Here is a 19,972-nt window from a genome sequence, read left to right as displayed (position 1 = left end):
TGTAGAAGTAGATTTTGGAGTAGTGGTTTCTATGATGGTAGGTGTTGGGGTGTGAGTTACTGTGGTAGTCGGAGCTGGGGTTGGTGTCTCTGTGGGAGTAGATGTTGGGGTGGAGGAACCTTGACTAAGTGTTGGTGTAGTTGTCTGTGTTGTGGTAGATATTGGAGTTGAGGTTTCTGGGCTGCTATGTTTTGATGTTGAAGTCACTAAGGTGGTCGGGGTTGGGGATGGTGTTTCTGTGGTAATAGATGTTGGAGTGGACGTACCTATACTTGTGGTTGTTGTTGAGGTTAGTGTAGAAGTAGATGATGTAGTAGAGGTTTCTATAATGGTAGGTGTTTCGTTGGGAGTCACTGTGGTAGTCAGAGTTGAGGTTGGTGTCTCTGTGGGAGTAGATGTTTGAGTGGACGTACCTAGACTAGTTGTTGCGGTTGTGGTTTGTGTAGAAGTAGATGTTGGAGTAGTGGATTCTATGATGGTAGGTGTTGGGCTGTGAGTTACTGTGGTAGTTGGAGTTGGGGTTGGTGTCTCTGTGGGAGTAGATGTTGGTGTGGACGTACCTAGACTAGTGGTTGCGGTTGTGGTTTGTGTAGAAGTAGATGTTGGAGTAGTGGATTCTATGATGGTAGGCGTTGTGGTTTGCGTTACTGTAGTAGTCAGAGTTAGGGTTGGTGTCTCTGTGGGAGTAGTTGTTGGAGTAGACGTACCTCGACTAGTGGTTGCGGTTGTGGTTTGTGTAGAAGTAGATGTTGGAGTAGTGGTTTCTATGATGGTTGGTGTTGGGGTGTGAGTTACTGTGGTAGTTGGAGCTGGGGTTGGTGTCTCTGTGGGAGTAGATGTTGGAGTGGACGTACCTAGACTAGTGGTTGCTGTTGTGGTTTGTGTAGAAGTAGATTTTGGAGTAGTGGTTTCTATGATGTTAGGTGTTGGGGTTTGCGTTACTGTAGTAGTCAGAGTTGAGGTTGGTGTCTCTGTGGGAGTAGATGTTTGAGTGGACGTACCTAGACTAGTTGTTGCGGTTGTGGTTTGTGTAGAAGTAGATGTTGGAGTAGTGGTTTCTATGATGGTAGGTGTTGGGGTGTGAGTTACTGTGGTAGTCGGAGCTGGGGTTGGTGTCTCTGTGGGAGTAGATGTTGGTGTGGACGTACCTAGACTAGTGGTTGCTGTTGTGGTTTGTGTAGAAGTAGATTTTGGAGTAGTGGTTTCTATGATGTTAGGTGTTGGGGTTTGCGTTACTGTAGTAGTCAGAGTTGGGGTTGGTGTCTCTGTGGGAGTAGTTGTTGGAGTGGACGTACCACGACTAGTGGTTGCGGTTCTGGTTTGTGTAGAAGTAGATTTTGGAGTAGTGGTTTCTATGATGGTAGGTGTTGGGGTTTGAGTTACTGTGGTAGTCGGAGCTGGGGTTGGTGTCTCTGTGGGAGTAGATGTTGGAGTGGACATACCTAGACTAGTGGTTGCGGTTGTGGTTTGTGTAGAAGTAGATTTTGGAGTAGTGGTTTCTATGATGGTAGGTGTTGGGGTTTGAGTTACTGTGGTAGTCGGAGCTGGGGTTGGTGTCTCTGTGGGAGTAGATGTTGGAGTGGACATACCTAGACTAGTGGTTGCGGTTGTGGTTTGTGTAGAAGTAGATTTTGGAGTAGTGGTTTCTATGATGGTAGGTGTTGGGGTTTGAGTTACTGTGGTAGTCGGAGCTGGGGTTGGCGTCTCTGTTGGCGTAGATGTTGGAGTGGAGGTACCTTGACTAGGTGTTGGTGTTGTGGTCTGTGTTGTAGTAGATATTGAAGTTGAGGTTTTTGGGCTGCTATGTTTTGATGTTGAAGTCACTAAGGTGGTCGGGGTTGGGGTTGATGTTTCTGTGGTGGTAGATGTTGGAGTGGACGTACCTATACTAGTGGTTGTTGTTGAGGTTAGTGTAGAAGTAGATGATGTAGTAGAGGTTTCTATAATAGTAGGTGTTTCGTTAGGAGGTACTGTGGTAGTCAGAGTTGGGGTTGGTGTCTCTGTGGGAGTAGATGTTGGTGTGGACGTACCTAGACTAGTGGTTGCTGTTGTGGTTTGTGTAGAAGTAGATGTTGGAGTAGTGGTTTCTATGATGTTAGGTGTTGGGGTTTGAGTTACTGTGGTAGTCAGATTTGGGGTTGGCGTCTCTGTTGGCGTAGATGTTGGAGTGGAGGTACCTTGACTAGGTGTTGGTGTTGTGGTCTGTGTTGTAGTAGATATTGGAGTTGAGGCTTCTGGGCTGCTAGGTATTTTGGTTGAAGTCACTAAGATGGTCGGGGTTGGGGTTGGTGTTTCCTTGGTGGAAGATGTTGGAGTGGACGTACCTAGACTAGTGGTTGCTGTTGTGGTTTGTGTAGAAGTAGATGTTGGAGTAGTGGTTTCTATGATGCTGGGTGTTGGTGTTTGAGTTACTGTAGTAGTCAGAGTTGGGGTTGGTGTCGCTGTGGGAGTAGATGTTGGAGTGGACGTCCCTAGACTAGTGGTTGCTGTTGTGGTTTGTGTAGAAGTAGATGTTGGAGTAGTGGTTTCTATGATGGTAGGTGTTGGGGTTTGAGTTACTGTAGTAGTCAGAGTTGGGGTTTGTTTCTCTGTGGGAGTAGATGTTGGAGTGGATGTACCTTCACTCGGTGTTGGTGTTGTGGTATGTGTGGTAGTAGATATTGGAGTTGAGGTTTCTGGGCTGCTACGTATTGGGGTTGAAGTCCCTATGGTGGTCGGGGTTGGGGTTGGTGTCTCTATGGTGGTAGATGTTTGAGTGGACGTACCTAGACTGGTGGTTGTTGTTGTGGTTTGTGTAGAAGTAGATGGTGGAGTAGTGGTTTCTATGATGGTAGGTGTTGGGGTTTGAGTTACTGTGGTAATCAGAGTTGGGGTTGGTTTCTCTGTGGGTGTAGATGTTGGACTGTAGGTACCCTCACTCGGTGTTTGTATTGTGGTATGTGTGGTAGTAGATATTGAAGTTGAGGGTTCTGGGCTGCTAGGTTTTGAGGTTGAAGTCACTATGGTGGTTTGGGTTGGGGTTGGTCTCTCTGTGGTGGTAGATGTTGGAGTTGACGTAAGTGGACTAGTGGTTTCTGTTATGGTTTGTGTAGAAGTAGATGTTGGAGTAGAGGTGTCTCTGATGGTAGGTGTTGGTGTGTGAGTTACTGTGGTAGTCAGAGTTGGGGTTGGTGTCTCTGTGGTGGTAGATGTTGGAGTGGACGTACCCAGACTAGATGTTGTTGTGGTTTGTGTAGAAATAGATGTTGGAGTAGAGGTTTCTATGATTGTAGGTGTTGGTTTGGGAGTCTCAGTGGTAGTCAGAGTTCGGGTTGGTGTCTCTGTGGGTGTAGATGTTGGACTGGAGGTCCCTTGACTTGGTGTTGGTGTTGTGGTCTGTGTGGTAGTTGATATTGGTGTTGGGGTTTCTGGGCTGCTCGTTTTTGGGGTTGAAGTCACTATGGTGGTCTCCGTTGTGGTTGGTGTCTCTGTGGTGGTAGATGTTATAGTGGATGTACCTAGACTAGTGGTGGTTGTTGTGATCAGTGTGGTAGAAGATATTGGAGTTGAGGTTTCTGGGGTGGGAGTTATTGGGGTTGGAGTCCCTTTTGTGGTTGGTTTTGAACTTGGTGTTTCTGTGATGGTAGATGTTGGCATGGAGGTATTTGGACTAGTTTTGGGTGTTGTGGTCTCTGTTGTATTCCATGTTGGAGTTGACATTACTGGGGTGGTTGTTGACGCTGTTGAAGTCATTGTTGTAGTGGGTGTGGGGCTCAATGTCTGAGTGGTGGTAGATGGTGGAGTCGATATTTCTATGGTTGATATCTCTGTTGTGGTAGATGTTTGGGTTTGAGTCACTGTGGTACTTGGTGTTGGGCTTGTCTCTGTGGTGGTATATCTGGGTGTTGGTGTTGTGGTCTGTGTGGTAGTAGAGTTTGGTGTTGGGGTCTTTGTGCTGGTAGATGTTGGGATAGTAGTCACTGTAGTAGTGGTTGAAAGTGGTGTTGTAGTGGAGCATTCTGGCTTACAGCACTCACAGCACTCGACTTTGATCTCATAGTTGACACACACGGGCATTGGGATAAACCCTCCTAATTTCTGATCTGAATTTTTACACACTAGCCCAACTTCTGTGTTACAAGTGACAATCTGTCCTAGCTGTTCAATTGGTTTGTTGTTATACATCACAGCTCTGCAGGAGATGTTAACTGCTTCCCAACCTGGTTTACAGGCATCTCCAATAGGTTCAAAATCTCCACTGTTTTTATCATTTTTGGGTTTGCCAGAATCCCTCCAGTCAGTCCACTCGCACTTTTTAATGCATGGAGTGGTTGTGGTGGTGGTGGTGGTGGTGGTGGTGGTGGTGGTGGTGGTGGTGGTGGTGGTGGAGGACAGAGTAGACAAGGTTGATGAAATGGTAGGTGAGGTGCTTGGTGATGTGGCAGTTGAGGTGCCTAGTGAAGGGGTTGGTGAAGTTGTAACAGAGGTGGTTGGTGAAGATGTCTGTGAAGTGGTAAATGAAGTCACTGGTGTAGCACTAGATGAAATGGTTGGTGTAGTGGTAGGCAAGCTTGTTGGTGATGTGGTAGCTGGAGTAGTTGGTGAAACTGTTGAAGTGGTAGGTGGAGTTGTTGGTGAAGTAGTAGAAGAGGCTGTTGGTGAAGTGGTAGGTGAGGTTGTTGGTAAAGTTGTGGGTGAGGAGATTAAAGTAGAACAGTTCACCTCTGGAGAGCAACACTTGACTCGTATCTCATAGTCATAACAAAGTTCAAATACTCCGTTTCCATACTGGTCTTCGTTATTGCAAATGAGCCCAAATGAGACATTACACTGTACCTTCTGCTCCAGATCCTGCCAGCTGAGTGTGGGGTCTGTGGCTGACCTGCACTCAATGTCCACAGGAGCACTACAGACGCTGTCGAAGGTCTCTCGCTCACCACCACCACTGCCATCGCTAGGATGGTTGTTGTTGATCCAATCAGTCCAGCAGCATACTAGAAAAGCAAAAATACATATAGGTTATTCATGCCTGAGGGAGGCTATGGGATTGAGTCTCTGGTGACCTCTGAAGATGCCCCATAGATACCCTTGCCCACCCATCATCACCAAGGGACCATGTTTATAGGGTTGTATTTCACAACAGACGTATTTCCACCTTCATGCAGCTCAAAGACTGTGGTCCAGAGAGACAGGGCAACACAAGGCCTGTCTTAGAGCCCCAACTCAATACCCCTTCCTTAACAATGTTGTGTGAAAGAAAAAGACTAACAAGAGAGCCATTCCTAAGGAAGAGTGTGAAAGGAACGCTGTCTATTCCTGACCAAGAACGTGGTCACCCACACAGGTCAGGTCCCACCTCTGTGTCTATAGATTTGGCAAACAGTGGGTAAATACACCCATAATCCACAGCAGGTAAGTGCAGCATGCCCTCGTTTCTGCTTCTGAGGGAAGTCCAGAAGGGATTTGGAAATATTTTCCCTTCTTGGCCCTACTTACCAGGAGTTGCTGATGGAACCTCAGTCAAGAAAAAGGGGAGGATATCACTGCACAGTTTAAGTCTGAAACTCTCAACATAGACCATAGGCCTCAAACTCATGGCAATCAACCTGCTTCTGCCTCCCAAGTGCTGGTTGTAAGTGTGCACCACCATGCCCAGCCTGAATTGTATGTGTGTGTACATTTGTGTGTGTGCATGTTTGTGCATGTGCGTGTGTTTACAAATGTGCGTGAACATGTGTATGTGAACATAGAGCCCAGAGGACAATCTCCAGTGTCATCCTCAAGAATGTAATCTCCTTCCTTTCAGACAAGGTGGCCCATTGGCCCAGAACTTGACAATATAGTTGTCTTGGCTTGCCACTGAGCCCTAAGAATTCTGTTGTCTCCGTGACCCCAACAGTGCGATTACAAATGTGCACCCACTTGCCTGGCATTTTTACATGCACTCCAGGGATCAAACCCATGTCCTCATGCTTGGGAAGCAAGTGCTTTGCCAACTGAGCCCAAGCCCAGTCAAGGCCCTCAAATTTACAGGTGTTCTTCCCTGTGTCTGCCATACCCCTGACAGCTTACCCATCATAGATATGGTTTGTACTGGAACAAATGCAGAGGAATGTGAAGACATCCTCCAGCATCCCCAGAGTTCAGAAAAATGTCGATGCCACCTAAATTCGCAGTTTATTTGCTGAATGGAGGGTGAATACACAGACCTGGCTCTGGACCCCAGAAGATGAAGAACCCATGCCGGATTCTCAGGAGAACAAAAGCCCCCAGAATAAGCCTCACCTTCAGGGGGATGTGTCGTGCTTGTGATGGTGGCAGTGGAGGTAGCGGTAATGGTGGCAGTGGCGGTGGTTGTGGTGGTGGTGGTGGAGATGGAAATAGGGGTAGAGACTGTGGTGAAGCTTGTCAGGGTGGATGGAGGTGGCGTGGAGGAGACACAAATATTCAAGTGTTGTTTTATTGTCCCATTGTAGTCGCAGATCTCAAAGTAGCAGAAGACACCATCCTGGGTCTCGTTAACAACCTTTCCTGTACAGAGGGTATGGGGTCATCAGTTTAACAAGAAAGACAGCCTTTCAAGGCTTCCCCAATTTATCCTATGTGATGGAGGACAGCTTCCTCCATTCCAGCAGGACTGCATCACCAGAACCTCTTACTTTGAAGAAGGAGCCTCACTGGAACCTGGAACCCAGAGGCAATGAGCCTAGCACCCAGATGAGAGGTGCACTAGAAATTCCCCATAGGGTACCACTCCCATAGGGTTCCACTCCCATATGGTTTCACTCCCATAGGGTTCCACTCCCATAGGGTACCACTCCCATTAGAGAAAGGAAACAAAGATGTGAAGGGGGAGCCTCAGGCTTGCTGCACAGCTCAGCACGTTGAAGCTGGAAAGGACATGGGCAACCAAGAAAGAGAGCCCAGGAGGAAACCAATCCCTACCCAAGCCCAGGTCCCACAGGTATAAGAACAGCACAGTCCATAGGCTTCCTGGGTTGGGACCACTAACCCTCTACCTCCAGGATCCCAGCAGAGAGCAGCTTACCTTCATCTGGACGGCAGTCGATTTCTGAAGTGTTGGTGCACATACTGCAAAGCAAGTATAGACGCTACAGGTCTTCCCCATACCCTCCTGCCCACAGACACCACATGCCCATCTCCCTGTGTGCTGGCCCAAAGCCCCAGAGTACCGCCCCAACCACAAGCCACAAAGGAACCCCATCCATAGGGCTCTAAATGTAACCAGTCAGATGAGGTGAAGCAAGCTAAGAAAAAGCTGGCCCAAGAGAATGGGGTGAGATCAAAAGACCTGCATACTCCTAAGGACAGGAACTAGCACCTCTGTACCCTAGCTCCTTTGACCATATGTGTACAAGTGTGACTGGGTGTGCAACAGTATGTGGTTGTGTCCATGTATGTATGCACATTGAATGGGCTGTGAATGAGTGTAAGTGTGGCTATGAGCCATGTATGTGTGCTTGCATACACCTGACCGGCGTGACCATATTTCCATGTGTCTGAACATGGTGTGTGTGTGTGTGTGTGTGTGTGTGTGTGTGTATACATGTGTGTGCCAACCTTTCCCAGGCCCTATGCAATGTAGGCTCAGTACCAAGACTTGCAGATATCCTTAGTGGGAATTGAAGAATTGGGTGGATAGTGAATGCCATCAACATAGCAGCCACACTGGTCCACACATCTCATTCTGTCTTCATCATATATGGGCTTGTCCTCAGGGCACCGAGGGTAGCAACCTAGTGGGTATAGGAAATGGGGCTTAGACCACTGTGGATGATGCCCCTGATCCATCAAACCTTCCTCATCAACCCCACCCCATCTGGCGTTTTGCTTGGAGATGTTCATGTATGAAGACCAAGAGTCAGAAGTCAGGGTTTATGTCTCCCCTGACACTAGGGTATTCTGCACCACACACACCCGTGAGGTAGTGTGCTCCTCTGCCACTTCTTCAGGAGTCGGGGCCTTAGCTGGCTTCCATGGCTCCAGTTCGGTGAACAGACTGTAGTGAAATGAACCTTAGCACCTGAGCCAAGCCTCTTAGCCCGTGGGCACCTCTCAAACAACCTGAGTGTCTCCAGCTAACGGTAGCCCCCAGCCTGACAGAGGCCTACCCCTTGGTGGCCACCTTGCTGAAGGGCCCTGTCTGCTCACCCTCCAGGTAGTGCACAGAGATGTTGGAGTGGATGCCGTTGATGGTCCTGCAGGTCTCAAAGCTGCGGTTCCCACACGGTTCATAGTGCCATGTACACTCATTTGGACGGTTGTAGTAATCACAGAATACAGCTAGAGGGAGAGAGGATGGAACATGGTCCGGCTTGGGAGCACACAAGTGGGTACCCAAGTGAGCCTGCATCAGGGGACGTGAATGCCAGAGCATCCTACCAACACAAGTCTCACTATGGCCCCAGAAAGGATGTCTGGGGACAAGGATGAGATGAGTGACATTCAGTCATCACTTGAATGGGGAAGGAAGCTAGATACTCACGGCATAGGTCCGGCCTCCTCCAGAACACACAGGCCTCTGCCTTGGTGCATTCTTGAGCATAGGAGGCCACAGCGGAGCAGAAACACTCACAGTCACCACCCGTGTCGCAGGAGCAGGAGTCATGCACACAGGCCTCATAGAAGACCGTGGGGTCCACCTAGGAGGGAGACGTCCATGTGCCTTAGGCCTGCACTAGCCTTAGAGAACCTGGACCACAGGACACTGAAGCTGGGCCACAGCCCGAGTAGCTGATATAGACAGGGACACACCCACATTCAGGCCATCCTGATCGACAGATCTGTCACCCATCCCCTGAGTGCCTCAAGATGATAATCCTAAAACTGTCTCTCCCCCTGCTATCTTCTAGGCTCAAACAAAACAAGTCATTTCTCTCCCTCCCTGATGAGCATGCAGTCAGGGCGAGGAGGGCGGAGTCTGCCCCAGGATCTCAGAGAGAAAGATTGCTCATCTAATTACTAACTCAAAAAACCAACTGTACAGAATTGAAGAATACCCCAAGGTGGTACAGCAACATGCCTCCAAGTATCCTTAGACTACTTGGAGAGGCCAGGAGCCCAAAAGACAAACATAGCAAGACTAATAGGCCACACCCTTCTCGTGAACACAGTCAAGCTCATTAATCTCTTTCAGTGGCCCCAACCATGGCCCTGATCACAACCACAATACGCCTCTAGTGGGGCTCTGCCTACAGAGCCCTTTGCCCATGGCCACAGTCCACCCACACCTGTGCCCCTGCCACACTCGTGACCCTCCCATGCCTGCAGCAGTGCCTACCTTGCTGTGGCCCTGCCCATGCCTTCAGCTCCACCTACCTTGCTGTGGCCCTGCCCATGCTTGCAGCTCCGCCTACCTTGCTGTGGCCCTGCCCATGCCTTCAGCTCCACCTACCTTGCTGTGGCCCAGCCCATGCTTGCAGCAGTGCCTACCTTGCTGTGGCCCTCCCACGCCTTCAGCCATGCCTACCTTGCTGTGGCCCTGCCCATGCCTTCAGCTCCGCCTACCTTGCTGTGGCCCTGCCCATGCCTTCAGCTCCGCCTACCTTGCTGTGGCACCCTTTGAATACATGACTCTTGATAATGCTGCACTGCTTCTCTGCCCAGGAACGACGGTGTGGGTTTAGAGCACAGGGGTCTGGGGTGTGGTTCACATCTGGGCACGTGGAAGCTTCCTTCCAGCTATTTCCAAAGTCCAGCTCACTGGTCACCACCATGTGGTCCCTAGTGGTGAAGTCATTCTTGGTCTGGTCATCAAAGTTCCCACACAGACCGCATACAGTGCCCTGTAGGTGGGAAGACAAGAGTCTCCAGCTTGAGCAGTTCTTGAAGTAGGTGAGAACAGCATCCACAGCATCTATGCTGGTGACAGCCCAGGACATGGCTGGCATCTTGGTGGCCCACCTTGTAAGAAGGAGCCAGCTTGATGAAGATGGTGGTCCTCTTGTCCCAGATAACGATAATACCAGGGCTGGCCTCCACTACCAGGTACAGGCCCACTTTCCGTGTGATGTAGGGCACATGGTGCCTATTTCCCAAGTGCCTTACCACACGGTGTTTATCCATCAGCTTCAGCTCTGTCCCCTATCCAGAGAAAAGGACGGTCACTGACTGTGTCCAAGCCTTCCCACGGGATCCCCTGTCCGAGGAACCAGCAGCACTCACCCCTATAAATATCTTTATGGCCTTGGAGCAGGTAACGCCTGTGGTGCCGCAGGGGACATTCTCGGTGATAATACTGAAGGAGCCAGTAGAGTTCTGGCCACAGTAGTCCTGGGTCCCGACAAGACAGTGTTAGCCAAGAAAACCAGGACACAGGTGCCTACCCCAGCTGCTAAGGCCACCCCTCTGGGTAGAAAATGCTCTGCCTTTCCCCATCTGGGATTCAAGGCCCTAACTCAAACCCCATCCAGCCAGGTCTTTCCGTTGTCTGGGGATGATGATGCCATACAAAGGGCAGAAGAGATAATAGCTGGGCCTGTCCACACACACACACAGAGAGAGAGAGAGAGAGAGAGAGAGAGAGAGAGAGAGAGAGAGAGAGAGAGAGAGAGAGAGAGGAGAGAGAGAAAGAAGAGAGTAGGCTTTCTCAACACCCCCCATCCCCATACATCCCCATCTCATGGAGGAGAGAGGTTTACCGCACCCTCTCTATTCATTGCTGGGAGCCCAAATCCTGGCAGCAAGAGTTCCAGGGTGAGGAACTAGCCCTTCCCACCCCAAGGACCTTCTTCCATATCTCAGGGCAGGCCCCTTCCTGGAGAGTTTCACAACCGCACCTGGACAGCCACATAGGAGCAGTGTCCATCAAAGTCATAGTGCTTCCCATCGAAGGTGATGTAGTGGCCGCTCCCATAGATGGAGCAGGTGCTGTGGCATGCATAGCGGGTGCACTCCCAGCGTCCTTTCTGGCAAGTACTGCGGGGAAAGGTAGAGGAGCCTGAAGGGGCCTGAGGCCAAGACTCCCACATGCCCTTGGAGAGCAGCTTAGGTAAGGCCCTGGGCACCATGGCACCAGCTCCTGAGGCCGTCCATATAGGAAACCTGCAGGCACCTATACTGGCCTAAGAGTGACCTCTAGGGTGAGGGGTAGACATAAGACTTGCTCTGTCAACAGAGCAAGTATTCCCCCAAAAAACCAGCCTAACCCCTCCAATGCAGGCTGACTGGGCCAACTCACCAGGTGTTGTTACAGTCCAGTTTGATCTGGGCCCCAGGATCATATAGGTGTTTGTTGTGGATGCAAGGACACTCCTCCTCCTTCACACAGTCACCACGGCCATTGTCCAGTTTCCCATCGGGACACACACAGCCGCTGACACATTCTGTATGGTACTGGAATGGAAGGGCTCAGATGAGGGCCAAGCCTTCCTTGAGGAATCGAGTGCCCACACAAGAAGATCTAACAGTGTCCTGGACCCCCCAACTTCTCCTCCTCTCTCCTAAAACCCTTCCCTTATCCTGGTCAGGGAGACCAGGTAGGGTTGCTGTTCAAGGCCCCTAGGCTGACCTCTGCTCTGCCTTAGGCCGCCACTTCTCTTCCAGGGTCACAGGGAGTACCAATAGACCCAGGTGTTTGTGAGACTCAGGCCCCAGCCCAGTGAACTGGCAGTGTGGGAGTCTGCTTAGTCCACACAATGGACTCAGGCATCAGAATGCCCCCAACCAGCCCTCCTTGGCACTCACATAGCCAGCCACCAGTGTCTGGCAGCTAGTGGGGCGGGGTTTCCGGGTGGCCAGAGCAGTCAAGTTGTTGCAATCCACAAGAATTTTGGGGTCCTTACAGGCTGTGGGGTTAAGAAGTCCGTCTTAGCTCAGATGAATTCAGGGTACCAGGTAAGTAGGGAGGGGAAACAAGACTCAGACTGGTAGCCATACATGAACAACATCTGTAAAACTTACTGTGGCCAAGCAATTTGATCTGGGTGCATTGCAGCCTCCCGTTCCGGCAAATGCTATGAGAGAGAAGTGGAACAGGGTTCATGGGACTCAAGTCTGTTCCTACACAGGACATATGCCAGCCAGGCCACTTTCAGAATCTCACCCCTGGCACCCCTGCACCATTTGAGAGCCTCAGACCCCACAGGTAGAACCTCCCCCGCCCCCATTTTTCCCCTTGGGACAGAGATTGAAGAGCGTCCCCTCCCCGGCTCTATGGGCCCCTTGCAGAGTCCAGGACACTCACCAGCGCGCCCCTTGCCTCAGGATCACATCTCCTGCCTCCAGGTAAAGTCCGTAGTGGTAGCAGGAGCACTTCGCCAAGGGCACACAGCGGCCTTTCTCATCCATGAAGGTATTGTCAGGGCAGCCACAGCCTTCCACAGGGGCAAATCCCTTAAGGCAGTGAGCGTCACCCTCTGAGAGGGAGCGGCAGGTCTGCTGGCAAGTGGTCAGGTTGTACAGGAAGATCTGTGAGCTGGGGCAAGCGTGCACATCTTTGTCTGCAGGGGAAACCACAGGAGTGAGGGCCAATGGCACTAGACTCCAACTACTGTCCCTATAGGCTGTCCCTGAGCTTCTCCCTCCACCTGCAGACAGAGGCCAGCCACCCTGGGAACCCCTCCCAGGTAGCTGAACTCAGCTTCCGCAGCTGTGGCCATCCCAAAGTCTATCTCTGCAAAAATTCCGCTCCCACGCTGCACACAGAGCCTAAAGGTCAGGCAGACGCTGGGTGACAGCTACAAGGAGCTGCCCCTTTCCCTGGACTGACTGCTCAGGGCTCCTGGCCCCCAGCCCACGGAGTTTCATGTCTGGACCCCATCCTAGGGAGTAGCCAGTGGGGAAGCACTCACTGCAGACGTGCTCCCGCCAGCCCCACAGCATGACCCCCTTGGCAGCACAGGCGTGGGCATAGGAAGACAGAGCTGCGCACATGCAGTCCTCATTGTTCTGACAGTTGCACGTGTCGTATTTGCACCTCTGGGAGACAAACCAAAGTAACGGTGAGGTGAGGAAGCCAGGCACACAGCCCTGGCACCCTGAGCACTCCAGTGAACACACATGTGCATGCACGCCAGCACTCAGACAGACAGACACACACACACAGCCACTCACAGGCTCAGACAGGTGGCCCGAGCACACTTTGTTGGCTGTGGGGACACTGCCGGCAGCATTGAGTATGTAGGGTTGGGGGATGAGCTCACCTTGTAGTAGTCAGTGGGGTCCACAGTCAGGTGGCACCTGGCAAAAGGGGTCTCTGACTTCTTCAGTAGGGAACACCAGTGCTCAGCATAGTTGGCTGGGGAGTAGATCAGAACCTCAGCACAACCAGGCTCCCCTCACATACTCTGAGCCTAAAAGTCTGATCACCCAGGATGGAGATGACACGGTATCCTTTGTGATCAAAGTCAGATCCCTCCCTCCCTCCCTCCCTCCCTCCCTCCCTCCCTCCCTCCCTCCCTCCCTCCCTTCCTCCCTCCCATCGTAATTCCAGGCAGCTGTGAGCAAGATGAGACTGTTTTGTATAACACCCATGTCCTCCCTTTCTCAACCCCAGGGACTAGAAGTCTTCAGATATGATCGAGAAGTGGGTAGGAGGGCATATTGTCCTAGCATTAAGCCAGGCCTGGATGAGAGCCGCCACCAGCAGTTAGCCTGACCAGCCCATCTACTTGGTCGCTTGGAAAGCTGCCACCATGGGGCCACTATAAACTAGCCAAACAGCAGGTAGATGTGCTGGTCACCAGCAACATGGACTGTGCAACCTCTACCCACCCTTCCGCCCACATACTAGGTCCCCATCTGCTCTGAGGCAGAACTGGCCAGGACTCTGTGTCCTAGACAAGCCAGTGGACAGTGACCAACTTCCCCTGAGCCTTACCGCTCTCAATGTTGAGGGAACAGGGATCATCTAGCCAGTCTAACTTGTCATGGCAGCTTGACTGGGCCTTCCAGGTGTTGGCGAAGCCAGCACCCGTGGCCTCCACCAGCCCACCAGATGTCATGAAGTCATCATTTTCCTGGTCGTTGAAGTTTCCACAGAGACCTAAAGATGCAGGACAGAATTAGGAAGAACTGGATGCGGGCACGAGCAGTACAGGACCCTCATGGGGCTTTTTCAGGGACAATACAAAAGGGACCACTCACCCTGCACCTGTCCCATGGCAGACTGGTCCAGAGTCACAAAAAGCTGCATGATTGGGACCAGTTGAACCTGTAGCCGCAGCCCGAACACCGTGTTCACAACAATGTGGTAGGAAGAGGGTTGAAAGATGGAGAAGCTTGCTGCAAAACAAGAACATGTTGAAAGATAGCAGGGCTCCTGGGTTCCACGTGACTGTTGAGTGGCATACCCACCATCCCATTCCCCCACCACCAGCAGGGGCCCAAAGATAGAGCCTGCCGGAGGCCCAAGCCCCTAGGCTATCCCAGTCCCAGCTGGCTCTTTTGACTGGCAGCAGCTCATGACCCCCTCCCTGAGACACTCACCTGCCACATGGGGCAGGGTCACCTCCAGGTCATTGAGTAACACACTGCCACCTGATTTGAAGGCCACCACCTACAAGAAATGCCATGGTTGCATAGAGCCGAGAGTGCCTGCACGCAGGACCCAGGCATGCTAGGAAGGGAGAGAGGAGGACTTACGTTCTTCTTGTTGTCAGTAAGTAGCAGGACAGTTTTCAGGCAGGTCTGCTTGTCTGTGGAGCCGCAGGGGGCCAGCTCACCCAGGAGAGCATAGGAGTCATTGTGCTGGCCCTGAATGCAGAAGGATGCTGTGCTTACTGAGGATCCGAGCGCCTCCTGTGCCCTAGACCTCCCACTTTTCATCCTGTTTCTGAGAGCAGCACCACCCATCACCCCAGGGACGGCCTTCTCCAGAACTGGTCTCTCCTCCCTACACAGAGGACAGAGGGCCCCCAGCTCCATCCAGGTAGCCTGGCCTGCCTACCTTAGTCAAGACATAGTAGCAGTCCCCGTGAAAGGTAAACTTTTTTCCATCAAAGCTGGTGATGTGGGAGCCACCTTCTAGGGCACAGGTCTGAGGGCATTCCCAATCTTCACACTCCCAGCGACCAGCCTTACAGACACTGTCCAGAAGCAGGGCACAGGGTCAAGACTCAGTGACACCCCAGCCTGCCTGACCCCAGGCCCTATGCTCTGATACTTACCAGGTCTCACAGTTATTGGTAATATTCTGGCCTGGCCGATAGAGGTGCCCATGCAGCTTGCAGTGGCACTGGCTCACAGGGACGCAGCCCTTGCCCGTGATGTCATCGTACACAGTGCCTGTGGTAGCCAGAGATGTAAACTTACCCTGGAAGCCTCGGGAAGTGCCAGTTTCCCCCAAAAGGAGAGGCTGCCAGCCAGATCTCCACCCACAGACATCAGGACCCTGCTCTGTCGATGCAGATGCTCGCCTCCCAGCCCTTAGGGTTCTTTGGAGGGTCCCACCCCTCCCTGCCTGCTCCCCGACCCAGTCTCTGGGACAAGGGTTTTCCAGAGCATGTACCTTCTGGGCAGAAGCAGCCATCCATGTAGTGTTCCTCACACAAACTGCTGACCTCCAGATGTGAGCAGGTGTCTATGCAGGGCGAACTGCTCTCCAGGTATACCATGTTACCAGGGCATTTCTTGGCTAGAAGCAAAGTCAGCTCCATCAACCCACAAATAAGGCACTAACACAGTGCCAAGGCCACTGGCAGACAGGGTCTGGGTGCTTGGCATAGACATGGCTCCCACCGGGGGCTCCTTAAACCCAGGGACACTCACACAGAGCACCATGTGAGAGGCCCCCCAAACACCCCATGGGTCACCAGCTACTTACGGCAGAGTGAGGCAGTCCTCCAGTTCTCAGGTCGGCCACCTGCGTGGGAGCACTGGCGGGAGAACTCAGCAAGGGTGCTGCACTCGCAGGCACCATCCTGAGGACACGCGCAACGGTCCTGCATGCAGGCGCGCACATACAACTCCACGGGCACCCGGGCCTGGCAGTCCTCGAAGGCTGTGGAGGTCAGCAGCCTCTCACACTCGGCTCGCTGAAGAGAAGGACACAAACGTGGACAACTTCACACCCCTGTTCGTACCCCTTCTCCCCTCCCCTTAGAGCATAGGGAGCCCCAACACAGGCCAGCAGGTACAGACTTCCTAAGAGCCTGGGTTTCCCAGCAGCGACTCACATGCTCAGAGCAAGACTCTGGCTCTTGCACCACCTCCGGGTCCTGGCACTCATCCTCAGGCGTGTTGATCTTCTGCATGTTCCCAAATTCAATGGCACTGTAGTGTATGCCTACGGATGCAGGTGGTTAGCTCCTTGGGAGCCGGGAGCCTGCAGCCTCACCCCTGTCTTCCTCTCAACACGCCCAGTTTTATTTTATTTTATTTATTTATTTATTTTTTGGTTTTTTCGAGACAGGGTTTCTCTGTGGTTTTGGAGCCTGTCCTGGAACTAGCTCTTGTAGACCAGGCTGGTCTCGAACTCACAGAGATCCGCCTGCCTCTGCCTCCCAAGCGCTGAAATTAAAGGCGTGCGCCACCACCGCCCGGCTAGCACTCACCTTCTTTGAGGAACTCATAATAGGTCTGTATGCCATTGAAGTCCCCGCAGAGACCACAGGTGTGGTTCTGGAACCGGCTGTCTAGTTCTAGCTGTTGAAAAGGAAAGCAGGGCAGGTGAGCAGACCTCAGGGCCCAGCACAGCTTCCAGAGTCCCTAGGTCTAAGCAGCTTCTCCAACAGGGCAGGGCAGGAGGAGGGCAGGGATCAGCCACCAGGAAGGGTCCTTCAGGTTGGGGTACCAAAATGCAGTCTCTGAGAGACAGAGACCAGTCACTGCACCTACAGCACAGAGGGTCCCTCCCAGGCCAGACCAATGGAGATTCTGGTACCAATCACTGTCTCCAGCAGCCTGCTCCACCACATAGGATCCTACGCCAATTGTGAGGCGTGGGTCCCCCAATCCTGCCCTTCTATGGAGCTACAAGGCCTCTGGCCAGAGAGAGGAGCCCCGCCACCTCAGAGCCCAGGATGCTGGTGCCCACCATGAGTGCGTCTTCACGGTTCCACATGAGGGAGAGACCAGCACGGGAGTAGACCTTGGTGTAAGCATCGTTCTTCTCAATGAGGAGCCCGGAGCTGTAGTGTGGGGTGCTGACCCTGTGGGGACCACTATGGGGTTACTCACCATCCCACCATCCTAGAGCCTACCCACTCGTCCTCCCGAGGGTTCTGCTGACCACCTGGCGCTGAGGACATTATCTGGATGAAGACAGCCCAGCCTGCCTCCTTGCTTGGTCTGTTCTCATCTGGAGCACAAACAGACCTAGCCAAGCTCCAGGAGGAGGCCAGAGCCGGGCAGAGGCCTCAGCAATGGCCAGAGAGCCTTTGTCCTGGGTCATTTCCTTGGGGCATGGTCAGGCCCTTCTGCCTATTTTCCTTCCCATACCCTCTCAGAGTCCAGGAAAGAGGCCCTTCTCAGGAGGCCCAAAGGCAGTGGTTCTGGGATATGTTGGGGACTGAGCCCCCAACCCTCTCAGACCCTTGGTTCAGAGGTATTTTTCTCACAAAATCTGGCAGGGTAGAACTCTCAACCCCTTCCCAGACCTTTACCCGGAATTGTTCTTATTCCGGGACCCCATTCCCCTCCTGAGCTGGCCTGGAACTGCCACGCCCCAACCCCTGAGCCTCTATCCCTAGGGACCTCTGCCATACAACCCACACATGACAACATGGTCCAGCAGACCAGGCAAAGTAAAGGAACACTGGCAGAGCCCCCATGCAAGACACAGAAAGGCTTGGAGTGGGAAAAGAGCAAATCCCCAGGGAGGTAAACCTGCAAGACAGGAATGCATTTAAGAGGACCTCATTGTTACTGAGACAAAGCCAGGGAACAATAGGGCTGGTAGAGCAGCCTCTCCCTTCTGGGCTTCTGCAACTTTAGCCTGGGGAGCAGGCTTCCTTCTGCATGGCCCCCAGGGGAAGCCTGCAAGGGACTCACAGGTTACCTAAGACCCCCAGTCTACAGAGGGGACTCATCAGTGTTTGGTGAGTGAATCCACAGCCTAGCTCAAACCTCAAAGCATCCCTATTAGCCATGTGCCAGAACAGAAGAGGGTGTCCTGGAGACTGGCTCGTTTATACAAAACGTTCAGGGGAGAACTTGCTCTGAGGAGCCAGAAGCATCCCCTGGCTTCTGGGACATGGGAGACAGATACTAATCCCACTCACATCGCCCCGTTCACCACTGCCAGCTTGTGGGTGAGGTAGATGGTGTCGTCCTTAATGGTGATGATGATGGACTCTATCTGGGGGTGACCCCCAGCCTGGCCCGAGCCCCGCTTCAGATGCACAGCAAATTCCTTGTAGGAGTCTCGGCAGTCAGAGGCAAAGTTGTAATCACAGAGGCCAGGGAATCGGAAGACATCGCCATCAAAGGTTTTGTAGTGGAAGTTGCCCCAGGTGCTGCAGACATGGTTTCGGGATATGGCTTCTGGGAGAACCGTGAAAACACAAGGTGAGACACCCAGATCTGAGGAGGACTTCCCTGAGCCCATTCTCCAAGTTAACCCCGGGGGCCCCCCCAGGGGTACCCATCTGAGGCTCCAGATTAGGGTTTCCAGATAAGATGGTACCCCTACATAAGCAGTCTCTGCTAACTATTGGTCAGCCTTCTGCAGGACTCTAAGACAAGGTACTACCTAGTGTGGCACACAAGCAGGGAGTGAACGCAAAGGGGCATTTGGGCAATCTGGTCACTCTGCACACCTACTGCCCAGTCCCCTCCGCTGATGCTCTACTGAGCCCCACTCCATCTACCCCTCACCCAGCAAGAGGTTGGGCTGGGTTCCTCAGTCTTCAGGGGTCCCCACTGGGACATCCCCCACCCACAGCTTTGTCCTGATGGGACAGAAGTTTTCCATGTGGACACTCAGCCCATTCTCCAGAGGCACTGTCTTGCCGAAGGTCCCTTATATCTGGAACTGTCCTAAACTTGGCTTCTCCTAGACATCCAAAGCTTCCCCACTCCCACGGACAATGGACATTCGGGGAGTCCAGCTTCTCATCCTCTTGGTGTAGGACCCTCAGCCTTCGGGAGACCTAAGACCCCAGTCCAACTGTAGTGGCTCTGACTGGGGACCCCCTCTTATTCCAGGCACTCCTTACTAACTGCTTCGGGCTTCCCAGCCTCCCCACCCTCAGGGTGCTCTGCCCACTTCCTTGCCCAGATCATGCAGCCCCTTACCTTTCTGGAGCTCCGAGCCCCTGGCTAAGGCCAGGACTAGGCACACAGCCACCAGGCGAGCTAGTGGCAGCCCCATGGAGGCTCAGGAGGGTGGCACAGGAGAGCATCCCAGGGCAGGGGTCCAGGACTTATATGCCTAGCAGGCATCTGAGGGCGGGAGGACAAGGGAGGTGCAAAGGGTGGGTGGGGCATTTGCCGAGTTATCAGGAAAACAGCTGTGGGGGCTCCATGGGTCCCAGTGAGGAAATATTGATTCAGGTTATCTGAGTTTATCTTTATATGACTCCCTGGGTAAACTTGGCCTTCCTCAGGATGTCGCAGCCTCAATTATCCCAATGCCAGCACACACCCCAGGTGAACTCCATCCCTTTAAGTTACAAGCCAGGCCAATCTCAGGTTTGGAGAGGCGGGAGGTTCCTGCTGACATTACATCCCATGAGCTCTGCCATACCCCTCTAAGTGCCCCCAGGTCTGGCTCAGCAACCTCCAACACAGCCCAGGTAGAATAAGGAGCTTCCAGGTGTCTGCCAACGTCTCCATTCTATTTCTCCAGGAGCCCTATGGGCTGAGGCACCTCAGTTCGTGTCCCCTGGGGGAGACAAGTGTGGCAGGAATCAAGACTCCAGAGGGGGGTGTCTGACTCCAGTCCGGCAAAAAGGAGCAGTGGGGGCCCTGGGGGGGGGCACCTGTCTCCGTGGAGCCTGCTGCACTCTCCAGAGCCCAGCTAAGTCGGCTCTCTAATCCCCTTGTTTTCCCAGGCGCTGCCAGTCTCTGGAATTAAATGTAATTAGAACTT

General features: G+C 52.6%; 1 protein-coding gene and 1 long non-coding RNA gene across 4 annotated transcripts in view; one reads left to right on the top strand and one right to left on the bottom strand.

Annotated features, from left to right (window-relative positions):
* The window catches only part of Muc2 (mucin 2, oligomeric mucus/gel-forming), a 36,795-nt gene extending 17,528 nt beyond the window's left edge, over positions 1–19,267 (bottom strand). Inside the window, exons 1-33 of the mRNA XM_075972796.1 lie at positions 19,177–19,267; positions 18,162–18,423; positions 16,976–17,090; positions 16,494–16,584; positions 16,116–16,225; positions 15,764–15,974; positions 15,449–15,574; positions 15,108–15,225; positions 14,888–15,026; positions 14,584–14,694; positions 14,428–14,497; positions 14,086–14,223; positions 13,820–13,984; positions 13,143–13,237; positions 12,792–12,918; positions 12,185–12,440; positions 11,902–11,954; positions 11,686–11,786; positions 11,180–11,334; positions 10,779–10,917; positions 10,165–10,272; positions 9,904–10,083; positions 9,546–9,785; positions 8,486–8,642; positions 8,152–8,283; positions 7,595–7,736; positions 7,028–7,071; positions 6,286–6,510; positions 3,357–4,973; positions 2,331–3,074; positions 1,743–2,231; positions 1,008–1,148; positions 567–809 (exon numbers count right to left, since the gene is read on the bottom strand). Of these exons, the coding sequence (XP_075828911.1) occupies positions 567–809; positions 1,008–1,148; positions 1,743–2,231; positions 2,331–3,074; positions 3,357–4,973; positions 6,286–6,510; positions 7,028–7,071; positions 7,595–7,736; positions 8,152–8,283; positions 8,486–8,642; positions 9,546–9,785; positions 9,904–10,083; positions 10,165–10,272; positions 10,779–10,917; positions 11,180–11,334; positions 11,686–11,786; positions 11,902–11,954; positions 12,185–12,440; positions 12,792–12,918; positions 13,143–13,237; positions 13,820–13,984; positions 14,086–14,223; positions 14,428–14,497; positions 14,584–14,694; positions 14,888–15,026; positions 15,108–15,225; positions 15,449–15,574; positions 15,764–15,974; positions 16,116–16,225; positions 16,494–16,584; positions 16,976–17,090; positions 18,162–18,423; positions 19,177–19,252 (7,120 nt within the window). The 5' untranslated portion in view covers positions 19,253–19,267. The remainder of the gene's footprint in view (positions 1–566; positions 810–1,007; positions 1,149–1,742; positions 2,232–2,330; positions 3,075–3,356; positions 4,974–6,285; positions 6,511–7,027; positions 7,072–7,594; positions 7,737–8,151; positions 8,284–8,485; positions 8,643–9,545; positions 9,786–9,903; positions 10,084–10,164; positions 10,273–10,778; positions 10,918–11,179; positions 11,335–11,685; positions 11,787–11,901; positions 11,955–12,184; positions 12,441–12,791; positions 12,919–13,142; positions 13,238–13,819; positions 13,985–14,085; positions 14,224–14,427; positions 14,498–14,583; positions 14,695–14,887; positions 15,027–15,107; positions 15,226–15,448; positions 15,575–15,763; positions 15,975–16,115; positions 16,226–16,493; positions 16,585–16,975; positions 17,091–18,161; positions 18,424–19,176) is intronic.
* On the top strand, positions 1,715–3,448 carry LOC142849927 (uncharacterized). Of its 3 annotated transcripts, none has more exons than XR_012910628.1 (3): positions 1,715–1,789; positions 3,113–3,202; positions 3,347–3,448. It is a non-coding gene; the product is annotated as an uncharacterized LOC142849927 (long non-coding RNA). The 3 variants fall into 3 exon arrangements; XR_012910629.1 differs by lacking the exon at positions 1,715–1,789 and adding an exon at positions 2,146–2,246 and having other exon boundaries at positions 3,129–3,202; XR_012910630.1 differs by lacking the exon at positions 1,715–1,789 and adding an exon at positions 2,597–2,671.
* Positions 19,268–19,972: the final 705 nt, after the last annotated feature.

Source organism: Microtus pennsylvanicus, chromosome 5, assembly GCF_037038515.1.
Source record: "Microtus pennsylvanicus isolate mMicPen1 chromosome 5, mMicPen1.hap1, whole genome shotgun sequence".
Lineage (NCBI taxonomy): Eukaryota > Metazoa > Chordata > Mammalia > Rodentia > Cricetidae > Microtus > Microtus pennsylvanicus.
This window is presented reverse-complemented; position numbering and strand designations above follow the sequence as displayed.